The 21013-nt window shown below is 36.9% G+C and overlaps 1 protein-coding gene across 1 annotated transcript in view; it reads right to left on the reverse strand.

Annotated features, from left to right (window-relative positions):
- drp2 (dystrophin related protein 2) overlaps positions 1–21013 on the reverse strand; it is a 94343-nt gene that overhangs the window by 60869 nt on the left and 12461 nt on the right. Inside the window, exons 3-5 of the mRNA XM_067388483.1 lie at positions 10383–10539; positions 7777–7897; positions 4390–4658 (exon numbers count right to left, since the gene is read on the reverse strand). Coding sequence (XP_067244584.1) covers positions 4390–4658; positions 7777–7897; positions 10383–10539 — 547 coding nt within the window. The remainder of the gene's footprint in view (positions 1–4389; positions 4659–7776; positions 7898–10382; positions 10540–21013) is intronic.

The following is a 21013-nucleotide window of genomic DNA, read 5'->3' on the forward strand; positions in this document are numbered from 1 at the left end:
CATTTCAGCTCATTACTATCCAATTCTTTTGTCTTCTCAGGTGAGAATGAATATAATATACAAGTTTCACTTTTTGAATGGAATTAGTGAAATAAATCAACTTTTTGATGATATGGTAATTATATGACCAGCACCTGTATATTCTTCATCTTGCCGTCTACCAAAACCACACCTCTGCTAAACCGTGACAGGGCGAATTAATGACTGTACACTCTATGAATTAAATGAGCTTGAATAGCCGTGTTGTATTGGCATCTCCATGCGTCTCTCAGAAATCAGAGCTTGGCAAGAGTTAATATAAACTAAAATACTACATACTACAAAATTTCTACTATTCGATATATCAATTATTTAAAAGGTCTGTATGTAGGAATGACACCCAGTGGTCGAAATAGGTACTGCAGTCCAAAATCAAAATATGGTTTGCCCCGCCCCCTCATTCAAAGATGTGGTTGCCAGCTTGAGGAAGCGCAACAAGAGGGAGCGCAATTGACAATGAAAGCTGAGGAGACTTACACACTGTAAGCTGAGTTCATTTATCTGTGTTTAAATATGATGTCATTCATAGAGATTTTTAGATGGATTCATAGGCTTTTTAGGTCAGGTAGAATCTGCGATTATCTAACCCACTTTGTTTGCTGGTTTCAATGGCTACAATATGCTGTGTTTTCTGCCAACTGGCAACCTGTGTTGTCAAAATACTATTGGATAATCTGGCAGCACATGGTTTTGCACAGACCAAAACAAAGACAGACATTCTGACACGGAACACACATTACAAAGTAGAATATCTGGCTGTTGCATTGTTCTTCTGAGAAACAAGTAGGTGAACTTAGCATGTTTCCTAAATATCTGCAAACATATTGGGGTATTTTTATGCTTTATTAAAGTGAAAATCTTACATATAGCCCTTTTAAACCTTGTACTATATGATACATGAATGAATTAAATAAGCACAGCACGACCGCAAATCAAATAGTCACGTTGCCATCTCTCAGAAACCAGCTCTCTGTCAAGAGTAATATCAACTAATAAATTGAATCATACACATTTTCTACTTGCTACTTGAAATGTCTATTTAAATGTTTTAAATCTTGAAAGATATGATGGCTACATGATATTTCTGTCTCACTCTTTCTTAGAGATGGCAAGCATTTAATATATTCTTTATAATTTGTTTAGATTTGCATTTGTATGCATATAGTAAAAGTTGTTTTAGCAGTAGGCTACTACATCTTGAAGCACTACTTCTAATTATAATAAAAAGAATTATTTTGAGGCCTATTTGTTAAATGATAACTACAAAGGGAACAAAATTACATTTAAAAAGGTCTTCTCAAGTAAATTTACTAACGTCCAGCGAAAGCCCTGTCCACTTCTGGGTTTATCCAAATAATTATTTTATAAATAATTTTGAGATTATAACAGATATAGATACTGGATCCACTGCACACCCCTATAGCATACCCACTACTATATACATGTTTTTATAGTTTGGTATAATTATATTGTTTAGGCCACATTAGACACTAGATACTTATTATGCAAACATTTCAATTTATACTCTGCATATATAGCACTTAATGTGCATCTGTACATACATTCTTAAATAATATGTATATATATTTAAGAAGAATATATACATTCTAAATAATTAATCATTCAAAAATAAATGTCTCAAAAGGTAGTATTCGAAGTAATGCCACTGAAGTACTATTTTGGTTCCCTTAAAACACTATATTACAGTTCTTAAAAGCCATGTTTTTCTTAGTGTAAAGAGCATTTTATAATCTAAAGAACGTTTTTTCCACTCTAAAGATCCTTTTGTGGAATGGAAAAGTTCCATGGGTGTTAAAAGTTCGTCGTAGAACCATAGATGCCAATAAAGAAACTATTTATTTCATACTGTAAATCTACTGCTTACACAATCTAGATGTATATTCTGGTAGGTTTTAATTTCAATTCAACTCGTTCTGTGTTATAAATGTATTCACATTTGTACCCACCCACAGCTCCTGGAAAACATTCAAATCCGTTATTTTTTTTACACTTAGTGAATAAAGCTCATTCTGAAAATAAATATATAAATAATACAAATAAGTCACATCAGAGGCAAATCACATCACACATTCATAGTTCAATTAATTAAAAGTCTGAAAAAAAAAACTTCTTTAAACCCTACAGTGAAATTAAATGAGAGAAAAAGTTAAAGACATTATATGCCATTAAAGAAACGTGCCCTGTGGAGAGTCTCATTACAATCTGACTGAAAATCTTAGAATTAGTAATTGAGCGAGATGTGGGGTCCACTAACAAATGATAAAGACTAAAAATATAAATGCCTCACATAATTAATTAAAACACACGTAATAATATAAATGCACACTGAGCCTTTTTATCTTTATCTATTTAAAACAGCATATCTAGAGGTAAATTGCGCACATGCATCACAAGGTCTCAGCAGCCAACCATACAAAAATCAAGTCACTTTTTCACTCCTTAAACATTCCTACCAATGCAAGATTCAATATGTATTTTGCTTGTAATTTTGGTTGAACGTCACAATAAAATAACTCTAATACACTCTGATGCATCCTAGACAAATGCCTACAGGCATATCAATTAGCTATTCTGTCTATATTATATTTAAACTTTGACAAATACATGCAGCTTTAAAAAAATAAAAATAACTGGCACACATGCATGCAGGTGACTTCACAGCACTTCTTAGGTTTCCCTGATATCATCATGCAGTGACAGATTTTGAGAAGCACAACATTCATGACTAAAATAACCTTCAAATATACAGAGTGACTGAAGGGGATATTTGAGAGTAACACTGCTGACTTGTTTTGTTCTCTTTTATGCTTTGTGTATGTAGTAACACACTGATACCACAAAAAGCACACGATACTCAATACCACGATACCATGGTAAAAAAAAATTAAAATAACTCACATTAAACACTAATTCCTTTATTTACACCTTTCAGGGCCTGAAATTCTTTTTTGGAAAATGGGGTTACTCTTAAGTTACTTTCATTATGTCACTAAGACATAATGGAAGGCGACAATATGCTGTCAGACATTCACATAAACGACTGTGCTTACGCGAATATTCACTAAGACAAGCATTTTGACATAAATGTGTGTGTATTTAAACGTTTATTTGTAATAAGCTGCAAAATTCGGACACTCGTGAGAGGCAGCTATGTGTGTGCGCTTTGATTGAGAGTGCACTGACCGAAGACCATTTCTCAGAGAGCGTGCGAGTACTTTATAAGTAAATTGCCAGGAAAGTAATTTGTTTAAAATCACTTCAATTTACAAATTGCCTTGATATAAAACAATGTGTGCTAAATTCCTGTATTGCACTGTGCAGCTCGCTTGTAGTGCAAAATCAATGTGGATACTAATCATCAGACTAGGTAAGCAAGCAAGAACAACAGCGAAAAATGGCAGATGGAGCAATAATAACTGACATGATCCATGATATCATTATATTTTTAGTGATATTTGTAAATTGTCTTTCTAAATGTTTCGTTAGCATGTTGCTAATGTACTGTTAAATGTGGTTAAAGTTACCATCGTTTCTTACTGTATTCACGGAGACAAGAGCCGTCACTATTTTCATTTTTAAACACTTGCAGTCTGTATAATTCATAAACACAACTTCATTCTTTATAAATCTCTCCAACAGTGTAGCATTAGCCGTTAGCCACGGAGCACAGCCTCAAATTCATTCACAACCAAATGTAAACAATATAACAGTATACAATACTCACATAATCTGACGCATGCATGCCGCATTCATGACGAACACTTTGTAAAGAACCATTTGAGGGTTATATTAGCTGTGTAAACTTTGTTTAGGCACCATTCAAGGCAAGCGCGAGCTCCATGGGAGCACGAGATTTAAAGGGGCCGCACAGCATAAATCGGCTCATATTTAATGATGCCCCAAAATAGGCAGTTAAAAAAAAAAAAAAAAAAAAAAAAATCTATGGGGTATTTTGAGCTGAAACTTCACAGACACATTCAGGGGACACCTTAGACTTATATTACATCTTGTAAAAAAACGTTCGATGGCACCTTTAAAATGACTGATTTGCTCTGATAATCTGTTTGGGTTCACCCTACATGCTATAGCACATAAACATTCAGTACCATCGATACTTACGGTACTGTAGAAAAACAAGTACCGTCAGGAATTTAAAATGGTGATATCAACTTGGTACCGAAGTATCAAATCTCATGACATCCTGAAGTAGGAAATGATGCATGTAGTCAGCAAATCAGAGACCATTCCTTTTAAAATCCAATCACAAATGTGTAAACAGTGATTTGTCTGCATTAGTCACTTGTGATCAGGTCACCGAAGACAAATTACCTTGGTAGCGTCTATATGGTCCTGCAGCGAATCAATGAACAGGTCTCCCACAGGCTCCCAGGCATCCCTCACTCCCTCTGCCTGCTCCAGAGCTGCAGCCAGCTCCTCCATGGCGGCCTGGATCTGCAGCAGCCTCTCCAGGGTTCGCTCCATGTGCCTGTGTCGGTCCACACAGCGTGCCGTCAACTTCTCCCACAGGTCACTGGCCACGTTGGCCTGCTTCCACACAGAGCGACTTACATTCAGCATTCGCCGGCGAGGAGAGACCTCTATTATGGAGGGGAAAAATGGATAGTAACAGAGCCAACATAGTGAAAACAACAGCCCTGATCTCTCCATTATTAATTCCTCCATATGACACAGACACACTCTTGATGACATGTGGATGCAGATTTGGGCTGATGACCTAAATGAGGGGAGGCAGCTTCTCATCAAGCATTGTAATGTTTATGCACCTTTGCTGGGTTTTAATACCTGAAGAGTCCATCCACCTATTTTTATGTGATTTTGGGATATTGCTGTGATATAAAATGTGCTGGATGGAAACACCAAGATGCAAATAAACTTTCCAAAATGAGAATTAAATATATAATCAAAATAATGGGGGGAAAAAATATTCTTAATGAGTACCTTGTCTAATTTTCCAATTAAACTAGCTATAAAAACATTTAATTTACTTGAGAAACAAGACAAAATACACATTCAAGATTAATCTATGACATCAGGTCTTAATTTGTTGCTTCTCAAGTTATTTTAACTCGTTTTAAAGATTTTTCCTGAAAAACAAGTCTAAAAAATACACATTAAAAACTCATTAAAAGTTTGGTTGTGTACCATTACCTCCTTGAACTGTTTGCCACACTCTTACCCAGACATAAGGCATCTGTGGCTGATAACTAGCACTTATTTGAAAAGAGTTTTTGCAATATTCTGTTTTTCACATAAATTGTACTTGCAACATGAATGAAAACACTGATAGTTGCTATTGATTGACTGGCTATTGATTTAAAGTGCCCCTATTATGGATTTTTGAAAATTACCTTTCATGCAGTGTGCAAAATTGTAAAGCTGAAAGTGCATCATAAATAAAGTTATTGTGTGAAGAATCAGTGGTTAAAGATGGGACAGTACCTACTTTATTTGGACCAACTTGCTCCTCAGAATCACAACATGCAAGTGTGATTAATTATTGATGTATTTCATACTGAGTGTTTCAAAATACATAGTTTTGTGTTTTAACTATATTGTGTATGTCTCTGGCTAACCGGCTAACTCACGTTATAGACACGCACATCAGTCATTCACATTAGTGCTGGGTTAACATATGCACTGTTATTGATACAGTTCCCACATGTTCACTGCAATAAATATACACATCGGTTTGTTGATGGACATACACTTGTTAATGCTGATGGTGAGGAATTACAGTTACAACATCTCATGATGAACGTCAAACTAAGCAGCGTATCACTGAGAATCATCCTGCTCAAGTCAACGATTTCTTCCAATATTTCATCGGACTCGCACTCGGATTGATATTATACTGATAAAATTGATGCCATCGTTACTGTCTTTACAGTATGTACAATCGCTGAGCTTTAGGAAGCCTCCGGAGCTGTAAGCAGTAAACCAATCACAACAGACTGGGCCATATGGCCAATCAGAGAAGAGCAGGCTCATGGAAAGGAGGGATTTAGAGAGACTGATTCGTTTGCGAATCAACAAAAAATGTGGTTATGTGCAATGTATATTATGAGAAAATACGTTTTTTGAACTTCGATGCATGTACAGTGGTGGTCAGAATTATTGGCACCCTTGGTAAATATGATCAAAGATGACTGTAAAAATAAATCTGCATTGTTTATCCTTTTGATCTTTAATTCAGAAAATTTGCAAAAATCAAACCTTTCATTGAAGAAAAAGAATTAAAAGTGGGGGGAAAGTCACATGATGAAATAAATGTTTATATCCAAAACATGTTGGCCACAATTATTGGCACCCTTTTATTCAATAGTTTTTCCAACCTCCTTTTGCCAAGATAACAGCTCTGAGTCTTCTTCTATAATGCCTGATGAGTTTGGAGAACACCTGACAAGAGATCAGAGACCATTCCTTCATGCAGAATCTCTCCAGATCCTTCAGATTCCCAGCTCCATGCTGGTGCTTCTTCTCTTCAGTTCACTTCACTCATTTTCTTTAGGGTTCAGGTCAGAGGACTGGGAAGACCACGGCAGAAGCTTCATTTTGTGTTCAGTGACACATTTTTGTGTTGGTTTGATGTTTGTTTTGGATCATTGTCCTGATGGAAGATCCAACCATGGCCCATTATTGGATTTCTAGCAGAAGCGGTCAGGTTTTGATTTTTGGTAGAATCCATGATACCACATATCTGAACACGATGTCCAGGACTTCCAATAGTCCTTCCAAAAATAGGCCCACAACATTAAAGATCCAACAGTATATTTGACCATGGGCATGGGGTACTTTTTATCCATGTGTGCACCAAACCCATCTGGTGGGTTTGCTGCCAAAAAGCTCCTTTTTTAGTTTCATCTGACCATAGAAGCCGGTTACCTTTGAAGTTCCAGTCTTGTCTGACAATTGAATATAACTCCAACTGTAATCCTTGGAGAGTCTTTGGTCACTCAAACTCTCCTCCTCACAGTACATTAGGATGATTTAGACACACGTCCTCTTCCAGGCAGATTTGTAACATCTTTAGTTAATTGGAACTTAAATATTGCCCTGATAGTGGAAATGGGGATTTTCAATGCTTCAGCTATTTTCTTACAGCCACTTTCTATTTTGTGAAGCTCAACAATCTTTTGCTGCACATCAGAACTAAATTTTTTGGTTTTTCTCATTGTGATGAAAGATTAAGGGAATTTGGCCTTTGTGTTTTCTCATGTTTATACTCCTGTGGAACAGGAAGTCATGGCTGGACAATTTCATGTTCATGATCACCCTGGTATGCTAAAAAATGTAAATATGAAATATTTTACTCATAAAAAATTCTAGGGGTGCCAATAATTGTGGCCAACGTGTTTTGGAGAAAGACATTTATTTCATTATGTGATTTCCCTCCCCACTTTCAATTCTTTTCCTTCAATGAAAGGTTAGATTTTTGCTCATTTTATGAATTAAAGATCAAAAGGATAAACAATGCAGATTTATTTTTACAGCCATCTTTGATCATGTTGTAGAAGACCTCCTAAACAGAATTTGGAATTTTTCAAATAGCATAATAGGGAGACTTTCAACACATCACCTCAGCTCTAAATATCATGTGATTAATTTTTCAGGAGCCAGAGTAAAACAACATCATGACACTTAATTTAAATGTATCGAAATGGTTCATTAGCCACTTTTCATCACTAGAGAACAGACCTTTGCCATCAGGCAACGTCTCCTCAGGCTCCTGGAAAGGGTGTTGTGCCAGGAAGGTCTGAGCCGACTCCAACACTGAGTAGATGTAGGGCCCTCTGGATTTGACATCTTCAATGAAACCCTGCACACAAGAGCAGATGTTTATAAGTGTGTCACACTGACATGATCAAACATCACACACAGGCATTAACATGAAAGCAGCCTCACTAACACACATAAACTAGCTCACGGAAGGACAGTGAATGAGAGCCCTACAGCATCCATCTCTTATTAGTCCAATATCCAATAGTAAATTGCTGGTTGTACCAAAAACACAGCTAAACACCTCCAGTTTTTCCATTATTCCCTAATAGTTACTGAGGAGACAACTTCATTTATTCATCATGCCTTTTTAAATATCAGGGGAATGTTACCCCCTCTTCTTAAAGTCATTTATTTGGACAATCCAACAGTTCAATCTTTTTATAGCAAGAAGAGATTACTATATATTTTTTTTTTTATCTCCTGTATTGCCCACAGGAATTACCCAATGTAACTCAGCATGCTGGTTATGCATATTTACAAAAATGGCTGTGCAATCATATCTGGAGTCACTCCTAGTAACACGTATCATATCCTTAAAACCTCCACCCACCTTTTCACAAATTTAATTAGCTACTAAGCAACTGTAAACTAAATCAAACAGCCAAAAGTAAAAATGTACTGCTGGGTTGCTAGAATCAAGAAATCTCCTGAGGGGTCTTTGTGGAAAGCATGCCCTCTTGCCCATGTCTTGCTATTCCATGTAATAACTGAGGCCTGAAAATGTTTTTATTCCACTTAAAGTGAAAATTTAATAGTAGCTAAAAATAAAGACTTAAGATCACTTATGTATTAATTATACATTTGCAGGAAAAGCCGCAAGAAATGATCGTTTCTATCTGGTGATGTCTCAACTAAGTACTCACTAAAAACTAATGATGGTATCTACTGAATTCTGAAAGACTCAGGGGAAAATTTTCCGTCTAGACTAGTGTTAGGATAAGCTTCAATATATACAGTTTTTAAACCAATTCTAACTATTCAAATCTGTCAACAAACTTAGAAGAATTAGCACGGAGGAAGACAAAAAGAGTCTGATATTAAAACACAATGGAATAAATCCACTAATGATCAATAATTTAAATTTCTTAAAACACTGTAATTCTCTGCAGAGCAGCATATGTGATTTTGCTCTCTGCTTTGTCAGAAAAGTTTTAGGGCGATGTGGCGTATTGGGAACACGAACATCATACACTGCAGGGATAAATTGGAGGAAAAGAGAACAGTATGTGGCAGGCGGAATAATGCATGTGCATATGTGCATGTACATTTTACATTAAGAGCAAAAAGAGAACAGTAAGGGAGAAAAAGTGAGAGCCAAGAAGGGGACAGTGAGATACAGGCCTGTTAATATGGAGGCTGATTTCACAGTGTGTCAGTCACCGAAAGAAAGAGCTTGCTATCTCTCTCTTTCTCACTCTTTTGCTCTATCTTTCCTCTCAGTTCCCTCTTTTTCCTGCGTTATTCAGCTGACAGCACTGGAAATTGGTGCTAAAATGGAAGCAGTATCCTGCAGTAGTACAGGACCAATTACAAGGTGTGTGTTTATCTGGGAGAGTGACTTTGTGTATTGGGGAAAAGAACATTATTGAATGCAGAACATGTGTATGCACAGGAGAGTGGTAAAAATGTAAAGGGAAAGTTCATCTAAAAATTAAAAAAAAAAAAATGTCATCATTTCCAAACCTGTATGATACAAAATCAGCTTTCCTTGGTTCATATGCATTCATGAGAGAAACATAATGTGTGATCTGTGAATGAATCACTCAGATTGCTTCAATGATTCAATAATCCAATTCTGAATGATTCATTCACAAATCAGACTGATTTTCAAGTGACTCAATGATCTGGTTACAATGGTTAGCAGCTCAGTGGAGGGGAAGATTGTCAGTAAATAATGCAATTTTTGGTCTCGTTCTCAAACAAAAGACCACATGAACCAGTCCTTTGATTCTTTTCTAGTGCTTTGTGTCAATTTTTAAAGCTTGAAAGCTTCCGTTACCGTTCATAGTACGTTGCGGTCTTCAAAATTTCTCCTTTTGTCTTCCAATGTCAAAAAGAATTTTAAATGGGTTTGGAATGACATGAGTAAAGGTCTTTTCTTTGGTGAACTATTCCTTAATTGAAGAGAAAATTGTGTGAACATAAAAGAAGTCATTTATTGTTCATGCATCTGTTGGTGCCACTATTCTCTTTGTTCTATTTTTAGTGATCTAGCCTCTTTGTGGCTTACGAAACAGAGGGGGGTTCAAATTTCCAATTAACATGTTTCATTCAGGTCTACTTTTACATCTTGATAATAGATTTAGAGGCTTTTTATTAGCTTACAGGAGGGTGGGCTCGAATTTTTAATATCATTCTGTCTGAACTCCTGCTGCCATATTGCGGTCTTAAATATTGAATTGATTCTGTTATGTTGATAGATGACAAGATTAACAGTGTTCAAGAGCAAAGTCAGCAAGAGAAAAGATATGCTAATGTGGGGAATAACAGCATGAATAAGTGTGCGTGTGTGTTAAGCCAACCTGGTGGAACTCCCTCTGGTGCTGCACTGCTCCGACGTCACCACCAATGGGCAGCTGCTCGGACAGCTCCTCGTCTTTAGCTGTCAGCCATTCGATGATCTCCTGCAGGGACAGCTGGAGCTTCCCGCTGTTGTCCGAAAAGGCCTCCAGTCGTACCCTGCCAACAGATCAAAAAAAACAGCCCGGCACAGGGCATGGACCCATGGTCAAATCTTAGACAGCACTTGAAATCACAGCACTGAAAAATTGTACACATATGGAACCTCAGGACACACTCTTACAGCACCTTGTCACCATATCTGTTTTATTATTTTTGAGGGTTTTACAATGTTATTCCCTGGTTAACTGAACTGGCCAACAAAGCTAGACAACAGCATACATTTGGATGCTGGTCTCAGCAGGCTTCTTAAGTTTCTACTATATATTTATATATATGTTTTTTAGTACTTATAAAGCACACATTAATGCCTTATTATGAATGACCATATTCTACATCCCTTAATCCTACCCAATACCTGACCTTATCACCAATTAATGAGCAGTAAATTAGAAGTTCATTGAGGGAAAAGTCATAGTTAATAGTGAATGTGTGTTCCTCATACTAAAGTGTTACCATATATCAGCGACATTGCATAGGTTGTAATTTTAACATTAAAGAAAGGTGGGAAAATTCTGATATGATTTATCTTTGTATCATCATTGACATAAAAACCAGCTGAGATGTTTCAAATCCATGGCATATAAAAAAGGAAATGACAGGAAATGTGATAAAAAAAAAACACCACAGGCTATTTGTACTTGTACTAACTGGTAAGCCACAGCTTTAACCTGTCTCCATCTCCAACTAAGGCATGTCAAAAGAAAAGAAATGCATATAGAGGAGCATCACACATCTCTATGATATCCCAGCATGTAATGAAACAAGAAAGCACGTCTCAACCCATTGCCCTGCATTTACACAAAGGAAATCGTGGGATAAAATCTTATCTGTTTGCAGGAATCACATTTTCACATGATGATAAATAAAATATAAAGTGAGTCATTTAGCCACCTGCCCACATGGACTGGAATTGTTTTAGAGACAGGCTGGTTCTGTCAGCAACTAAGCTGATGCTGCACAGAGGATTAAGAGAGAAAAACCATGTTTCCGTAACCCCCGGTGTTCTCACAATTGCATTATTTCTAGCCCCTTAAATGCCACTCAAGAGCATTGTCAGAGCTCAGGGAATGCATGGACAAAGACGGGCTAAGACAAAGGGATAAATGAGAAGAGAAAATGTAGAGTGCATTCATTTATGTTATGTGCATTTATATATATATATATATATATATATATACAGTGCCCTCCACAATTATTGGCACCCTTAGTAAATATAAGCAAGGGTGGATGTGAAAATAAATCTGCATTGTTTATCCTTTTGATCTTTCATTTAAAAAATTCACAAAATTCTAACCTTTCATTGAAGGAAAACAGTTGAAAGTGGGGGGAAACTCACATTATGAAATAAATGTTTTTCTGCAAAACATGTTGGCCACAATTATTGGCACCCCTAGATATTCTTATGATTAAAATATCTCTGAAGTATATTCCCAGTCATATTTACATTTGTTTAGCACACCAGGGTAATCATAAACATGAAATTGTCCAGCCATGACTTCCTGTTCCATAGGAGTATAAACATGAGGAAACACAAAGGCCAAATTCCCGTAATCATTCATCACAATGAGAAAAAAAACAAATAATATAGTTCTGATGTGCAGCAAAAGATTGTTGAGCTTCACAAAATGGAAAGTGGCTGTAAGAAAATAGCTAAAGCATTGAAAATCCCCATTTCCACTATCAGGGCAATAATTAAGAAGTTCCAATCAACTAAAGATGTTACAAATCTGCCTGGAAGAGGACATGTGTCTAAATCGTCCTAATGCGCGGTGAGGAGGAGAGTTTGAGTGGCCAAAGACTCTCCAAGGATCACAGTTGGGGAATTGCAGAGATTAGTTGAGTCTTGAGTCTCAGAAAGCCTAAAAAAAGGACCAAACAGCACCTACATCCCCACAAGATGTTCGGGAGGGTTTCAAGAAAAATCCTCTGCTCTCATACAGAAACAATCTCCAGTATATTCAGTTGTCAGACACGACTGGAACTACATATGGGACCGGCTTCTGTGGTCAGATGAAACTAAAAAAGGAGCTTTTTGGCAGCAAACCTACCAGATGGGTTTGGTGCACACATGGATAAAAAGTACCCCATGCCCATGGTCAAATATACTGCTGGATCTTTAATGTTGTGGGCCTATTTTTCTGCTGGAGATCCTGGACATCTTGTTCAGATATATGGTATCATGGATTCTATCAAATACCAACAGATAAAAAATCAAAACCTGACCGCTTCTGCTAGAAATCCAATAATGGGCTGTGGTTGGATCTTCCAACAGGACAATGATCCAAAACAAACATCAAATCCAACAAAACAATGGGTCACTGAGCACAAAATGAAGCTTCTGCCATGGCCATCCCAGTCCTCTGACCCGAACCCTAAAGAAAATGAGCGAAGTGAACTGAAGAGAAGAGAAGAAGCACCAGCATGGAGCTGGGAATCTGAAGGATCTGGAGAGATTCTGCATGAAGGAATGGTCTCTAATCTCTTGTCAGGTGTTCTCCAAACTCATCAGGCATTATAGGTGATGAATCAGAGCTGTTATCTTGGCAAAAGGAGGTTGCAAAAGGTTGCACTTTCAATTATTTTCCTTAAATGAAATGTTATAATTTTGTGAAATTTTTGAATGTAAGATCAAAAGGATAAACAATGCAGATTTATTTTCACAGCTGCTTTTCTCATAATTACTAAGGGTGCCAATAATTGTGGAGGGCACTGTATATAATATATATTTGAATCTTTCTCCAGGCCATTTAGGTTAGTCACATGATGGTTGTGCACCACAATTTTACAAGACAATTGTAGGACATTCACCTATTTTGTAATTACAGTGTTTTATTGTGTTTGGGAACATGAATTCATCTCCTTCAAGTATTTGCAGCATTCTATCTTCCTTCTCTTTTAACAAGATGTTCAGCCTCTGCTGATACAAAAGCAGCCTTGCAGCATGATGTTGCTTTGCTGGTGCTGTTTGAGGTGTGGGCAGTGTCAGATTTGCAGCACATAGTTTTGAAATATGAATAAAAAGCTATATTTTTGGCTCATCTCAGCAATATTTTCCTGGGTCATTATTATGTTTTTGAGTTCAGGGGTGCTTTAGCATGGGTCTTATTGGGCTTCTTTTGTGCCATTATCCCAAACAAGTTATAAGATGGGTTACATTAGACATTTTGACAGACAGGGTTGAAAAATTCTGTCATAATCTATTAATACCTGTTATTTAAATTTTCATATTTTAATAAAACATTTAATAGCTTTTGTTTTTGTTCACATTTTCATTTTTAATCATGAACTTACAGGACAAGCATATAGGCTAGATTATGCATTTATTTATTTAAGAAGAGAACATGTTCATGTTCATGTTCCTGTTCAACACCACACGAAGTAGATGAATGTTAGTTTTCTCCCCCACAGTGACACGGAGCCCACTAAAACAAGACCTTTGTGCCTGAACAGGCAAATATGAACAACAGAATATTACAAAATACAAAACACGTAAAAAATTAATTGAATAAACTCAACTGGCTTTCTGTATCGGCATCTTTGCCTTGGACAGACGACTTCTTGTGGCAGTTTTAATATTGTTCTGGAGGCTGAGGCTGAACCTGCACTTCGCACACTGGAGCACATTCGCCAACAATTGGTCAGAGGAGGGAATTACAGTTACAATAGATCACTCTCTGTGTAATCTGTCAAAATGACAGACAGCCTTTAGATTTTTCCGACACAGCTAAAACACTCAGTCAATGACAGAACATTTTTGGTTAACGCGACCTTTGAAACTGGGTTTCCATCTACATACTTTTATGCTAATTTTGGAATAAACACAGAAAAAAATGCTGTATGGAAACACCAAATAAATCTCACTCTTATAATACAGTAAGAAGACATGAACATAAAACTATGATGGAAACATTTCTTGAATAAATTCCTAGATGCGCATCAAAACAGTCATGTTTTTCTTCAAGTCATTTGATAATTATTTGCTCAAACAAACTTGCTCAACAGTGACGATTTCATTCTGAAAAAATGGGATGGAAACACTGCTTTACTTGCATACTTTTTTTTTTTCTTTTTTAATAAATTGAATTCCAACTTAAAGGCCAGCTGAAGTGCCTTGGAACATGCAGCATTATTCAATGAGTTGACATCATTTCAGCTGAAACAGGAAGACAGGGTAAGACATATCGAACAGCTCCTCCCCTTTTTTAAAATAGCCAATAGTGTTTTGTTTATATCCCAGCTCGGCTAGAGCCATTAAGCTCGGCAAAACTTTAGTTTCTTTCTAATCTCTAAACCTTTCTCCTCTTAATCTCCTTCATATCATTTTAAAATATAGCATTCTGTGCAGAATTCAAATGGGTCCAGTGTTTTGTGGTCTGCGCTGACTTGTGGATATGATCTGCTCTGTGCTATCGTGTCTCTGAACCAGAGCAGACTGTGTGTTCACCGCAGCAGTTTGCGTGACACTAACGTGAAACCAGTCTTCATTCGCATCAATGAGAAGCACATTCACACTGCCTTAATAGTTCCCTATATAGTGCCATTCACCATGTAGAAAATAGTAAATGTGTGAACAAGCCTAGTTGAAAAAAAAAAAAGTACATTTCTATAATGTACTTAAAGTGCTCTATTTTCGTGCGCTAATTTTGTGCTTAATATACAAAAAATTCTTCTTTAGTACTTCTTAAGATCATCTTAAGAACATCTAAGTGTGCTCAACTGTGCTATTTTGAGACAGCATGAAATATGAACTGAAATGCGCTTTTAATATACTATCTCTTTATTTAAAAATGTATTTAGATATCACTTATAGTACATTTGAACCCATAGTGTACTATAAGTGGTAGCTAAATATATTTTTTAAATACAAAGATAGTATATTAAAAGCACATATTAGTTGCTGTCTCAAAATAGCACAGTTGAACACACTTAGAGGTTCTTAAGATGATCTTACTAAAGAAGAATTTTTAGTATATTAAGTACAAAATTAGTGCACGAAAATAGAGCACTTTAAGTACATTATAGAAGTGTGCTTTTTTTCCACCTGGGAGTGACCGATATCAGCCGCAGCTTCAGCGTCTATAATGTAGGGGGTGGGACACTTTCGATTCTGGAGAGCATTTGATTGGACAGAAGATCTGATGAGAAGCTGAAATCTGCAGTGATGTCATTAAAATCTGTGATCCAGGTAAGTTTTGAATGCTTATATATCTCCTAAATGTGAATTTTGCCATTGTTTTGGAACACACCAGCTTTTCATAACCTTAAGGCTAAAATATTCATACTAAAAGCTAAAAAAAAGTACATTTTGATTGCAGGGAGATTTTAATCATATGTAGTTGTTCTCAACCACGAAGCCGGGCCCCACTAGGGAGTCTAAGCAAACTTCCAAGGGGCTGCAGGATGACATTATCATTAGTAGTATCTTATTATATTAAAGCAAATTTAACTATATAGCTATTGTTTTAAATGAGGAACATGCATATGAACTGTTGTTAGGTAATTTAACATTATCAGCACATTTTGTGTTATATATTATATTGACAAATATTATATATTAAAATGAATATTGTGTTGGACAGTAGGGGAGCCTTTGAGTCAAAAAGGTTGAGAACCACTTCCTTATTGCTTTGACTGGTGCAACTGTAAGCTCCATTCTCAGCTGTTGAGCTCTAAAGACCAAATCAAAGATGGTGTAGCTTCAGGATCTGATTCAGGCCAATACACAAAAAAACAGGTACAAACTCCACAATCCACAATGAGCTGTCAACACTGTGCCCTTGAGCAAGACCCCAGGTTGGATAAAAGTGAATGTTAAATGATCAAGTAAAAAGAGAGTGATTGTTGTCTTTAGTGCATCTTCCCCCAAAAATCCTCTTCTGGTTCACACAGATTGTTTTGACGAATTACTTTTTTCAACAAGGCTAGTTAAAAAGCCTCCACTTAGTGATAACTTAAGTGAGTGTCCACCAGAACATCCAAACACTAATGTGCTTGTTATTTTAAATCATTCGCAGATAGAGGTCAACTGTCAGGCAAGCTCATGCTCATTAGGACAATGCAGTCAGATATACACAACTTAAGCCAACACATGTTTAATTTAGTTTTTCAAACAAAACAATGCCACATTAAAAATTATTTACTTGTAGTTTTAGTGCTTTGAAATAATAATATCACAGATCGAAATCATATTCTCAGTAAAAATGAAAATATTAGATAATAAATACTGCACAGATTACAGACCAAGAGGAGGAATACAATGATAAGAGAGAAAAGTCAAATAAGAAACCGACTTCACCTGTCCATATCTCTGTTGTACTGGAGGAGGGTGGGCACAGCGCTCCCTATAATGATGTGTTATTAGACTCAATAAAGGCAGCCAGGCTGCCGACATTTCATTAGAGAGCCTGTGTGTTCTATAGTTGTCTGAAGGCTCCTTCATCATGCAGACGCAAACACAAACACACACTCCTCCCCCATTGGTGTGACTGTGTAGCCAATAAATAAGCACACATATGCGCGCACACACGCAAACACAAAAGAATTAAACCCGAGGAAAATGCTGCTGGGGTCACAGCGCAAGCCATAGATTCTTGTACTATTCATGTTGAAGATCAATTGAAGCTCCTGACTGTGAGTTTAATGAGTTCACATATCATTTCTAGTAAGTGGTGATGGGCTGAACTTACTTAGAAATAGAAAGGTTCTGGAAGTTCTTGTTCTTGGAGTTCTTGGAAGTGCCTTTTGTCACACAGCTAGCCTTCAGCTATAACTGCCACATACTGCTTTTGATACTCTATTACAGGAATGTGTGTGCTTGTTGTCATTTTGTAAATTAAAGTATGTTAATGTGTTGCAAGTGTATCAAGCACTGGTATAAAAAGTCTAATAAAAAGGACTGTTCTGATTCTTGATCCTGATTGGTTGTGCCATGTTCGAAGCTGTTGTAAATTAAAGAGATAGTTCACCCAAAAATGGTGAAATTTTATCATCATTTACTCAACCTCAAGTTGTTCCAAACCTGTTTAAATTTCTTTGTTCTGCTGTACACAAAGGAAGATATTTGGAAGAATGTTTGTTACCAAGTAGATTTTGCCCCCCATTGGCTACCATAATATTTTTTTTTCCTACTAGTCAATGGGGGTGAGATCTGCTTGGTAACAAACATTCTTCCGAATATCTTCCTTTGTTATTCCAAGTTCGACGACTCAGTATTGGCCGGCTCCTGCGTCAGCATCACACGCATACATTTTGAGCTGCATGAGCAGCGTGACGCATGCGTGTGATGCTGATGCAGGAGCCGGCCAATACCGACAAAGAAACCGGAGGCCTGCACCGTCTATACAAAGTAAACAGCACACAACTTGGCACAAATATGAGCCTATACTCATACTGTTACTACACCCATTTACTGGATGCACTCATAAATTTCTTTCTCCTCTTGTTGGTTTGGCTCGAAACATTTGACTCAATCATCCAGAGCTCTGAGCACATGGGACGCATCTGCCCTTTATGCTCCCTGGGGTATGAACTGTCCTGAACAGTCAAGCACTTGTGTGACTAATTCACTGATCCACAGCAAGACTGTAGCACCTCACACCTGTGGCATGTTTGAGCAATGCACACCATCTCTCTGCCTCGCTCGCCATCACATATAGTACATTATATCCAGTACCTATCCTGCACAGTCTGCTGAGTTTCTGCAGCCCTTCTAAATCCTTAGAATTAGACCATCGATCATTTCATCTCTCTTTCTGAGGCTTTATGGGGATTCCTCCAAAAGCCACAAAATCTAACAATGCCTCTGCCAAACAAGCATCCAAATCCGGTGGTCCTTTTTACAGAGAAGGAGAAACAAATAAAAACCCAATGGAATCAGAGTAGGGCAGTATTATAGACCTCCTCACTTGGCTCCAGGTAGCAAACTCGGGTTAACAAATGGAGATTAATGGGAGGATTTAATGGATTGGATTGCAGTACTGAGATTGGCACGTGCTGGAGTAATCTGGATCAGTTTGGTTGCGGGAGCTGGACGGCATGTTAGTGAAGACTTGTAGTTGGCCATGACTGCAAGTGACTGGGAAGCAAATAGGAAACAGCTGTTCGCAGTGCTCCGGCAGTCTTGTAATGTTGCTTGTTGGATATGAACCATCAGGTGGCTAGCATAGGGTATAGCAATCAATACCAGTGGTCAATGAGGAGCTGCTTTCACAATGTTCACACACGGCAGAGACAAAGCAAGCTATTTCTTGAGCTTGAGCTTCTTGAGCAAAATTCATGCCTTTTCAGATCCATTTGTCCTAAAAGATTTTTACAATGGCATTTATTTATTTTTAGATGTTTTATCCAAATCAACTTAAAAGCAGTGGCAAAAAAGCAGATTCAAATGCTTCTATCCAAAGCAACTTACAGTAGATTTAAATTACTTTTAGCCTATATTGACAGCTTCTAAAACATATGTATTTTATGTATGAACAACTTCAGTGATATACAATTGTTACAAATCTTTTTAGTTTCATAGAAAATTGAATTATTTGTATTTAATAAATAAAATTAAATATGCTGTCACCCTGTCACCTATATTTATGTAACTGGAAATCAAAAATGGTTTCGATCTGCTCAATTTCTGGTGCCATATTCAACTTGTTTCAATGGATTCTATCACTTTACCCAAGCCTTCATTTTAAGTGTTTATACTGTAAATATCTCTTTCAATTTTATTATAAATTGATACATTTTTATGTACTCTTACACACCAAAAACCCCTTCAGTTAATTACATTCAATTCTGCTAAAAGAACATAGGGTGCCTCTCTACCTAGAGTTAAAATAACACTGAAGCAGAGTTAAAGTTAATGAGATAATATGATGTTTGTGGAGTTGATTAATCAGATCTTGAGAGATTTAATCTTCAGTTGAGTTCATCTTAGGCTATGACTGGAAGTCAGCTCTAGTTCTTGTGTTTCTTTTCAGCGATTCTGCTTGTTAACAGCAGGTGTTCATCACTAATGCTAAACCATCACTTAATCGCTTAATTATCTCATTAACTTTAAATGCTTTAGTGTTACTTTAAGACTATATAGAGAGGGACCATATGTACTCTGAGGAGAGTTGATTTAACTCTGGGGATTTTGCTTTGTATATTATATTTATTTAATGTACAGTATATAATATTAAATTGAAACTATGCAAATATATAAATAATATAAAAGATTGTCCATACGTAAAAATTCTTGCATTTTAGATGCTGTCATAACATCCATATGTACACTTTAGCATATATCCAAAAGTACAAAACTTTATGTCGAAATGTTACACACATATTAGGGCTGCAATATAAAGCAAATGTACACATTGTGATATGCATATCCTGATGACTTGTTATAGCTGAATGATTTTAACAAAGTAATAAATTAAAGAAAAGTTAAGTTGATGCAGATAGCAGAGAATAGACTGGTCATACATGCGCACTTATGACATATGCGAGACAATCATCAATTATCAATATAATTTAGCCCTAGTACAAATACCAGTTAGATTAGGATGGGGTTTGATTCCTAGAGAACATGTACTGAAAAATATATCAATTCAATTTACATTGCAAGTTGCTTACAGTACACTGTAAGTTGATGTCTCAACTGTACAGATTAAAGCAAAATGAGAACACATATAACTCATTTAATCTGGCTCATTGGTCATGTTGCATGGTCGCTTCAAGGATCAGTGAATAACTAAATACTAAAGATAAGAGTGAGGTGCCTGGTGACATCCTTTCTCTTTCATTTGTGTTTCTGTTTCAGAAGCGTAGCCTACGGCTCTGTGCGCCATTCTCTTTGAGGCCTGTCCTCTCAATGATACCAGCCTCGAAATGTAACACTGAATGAAAAAGAAGGGTGGGAGATTTGTCTGCGAGCACAGATCCATAGAACCAATAAAGGCATTGGCTAAAAAAGGCAATGGCGCCATGGGAGAAATGAGCCTTACAATTCAGAATCGCCCGTCTCGCCTCTTTCATTACCCTACATTCTGTTTATAAGGCACAGTTAAGCAAACACAATGGGCTGCAGCAAAGGAACTTACATGCATACAAATACCGCACCTGTATTATCAGCCAGTTCGCATATGTAATTGTGTATGCATAAACACTCCGTTGGAACACGCCAACGGAATATTTCATATGAGCACTGAAATGCAAAAAGGAATACATTTCCTGGAAGAGAGCTTTAGATATGCATCCTGCACAGACGCTCATATATACATATATTCACTCGCATCCTATAAAGCCCAGCTTAAAGTATAAATTATCTGACATGTGTACAAAACTTTATTAAGGGCAGATCGTGGGCAGGTCTCAGGTGGGAATAAGCAGACATTTGACTTTATCAACACCTGGCAAGCCACAAGTCTGAGCTACCTCAGTGTATGAGTGAGAGAGTGCTAAACTGAGGGAACCTGAGACTATGTTGGGTGGTCCA

The sequence above is a fragment of the Chanodichthys erythropterus genome, chromosome 1 (genome assembly GCF_024489055.1).
Source record: "Chanodichthys erythropterus isolate Z2021 chromosome 1, ASM2448905v1, whole genome shotgun sequence".
NCBI classification, from domain to species: domain Eukaryota; kingdom Metazoa; phylum Chordata; class Actinopteri; order Cypriniformes; family Xenocyprididae; genus Chanodichthys; species Chanodichthys erythropterus.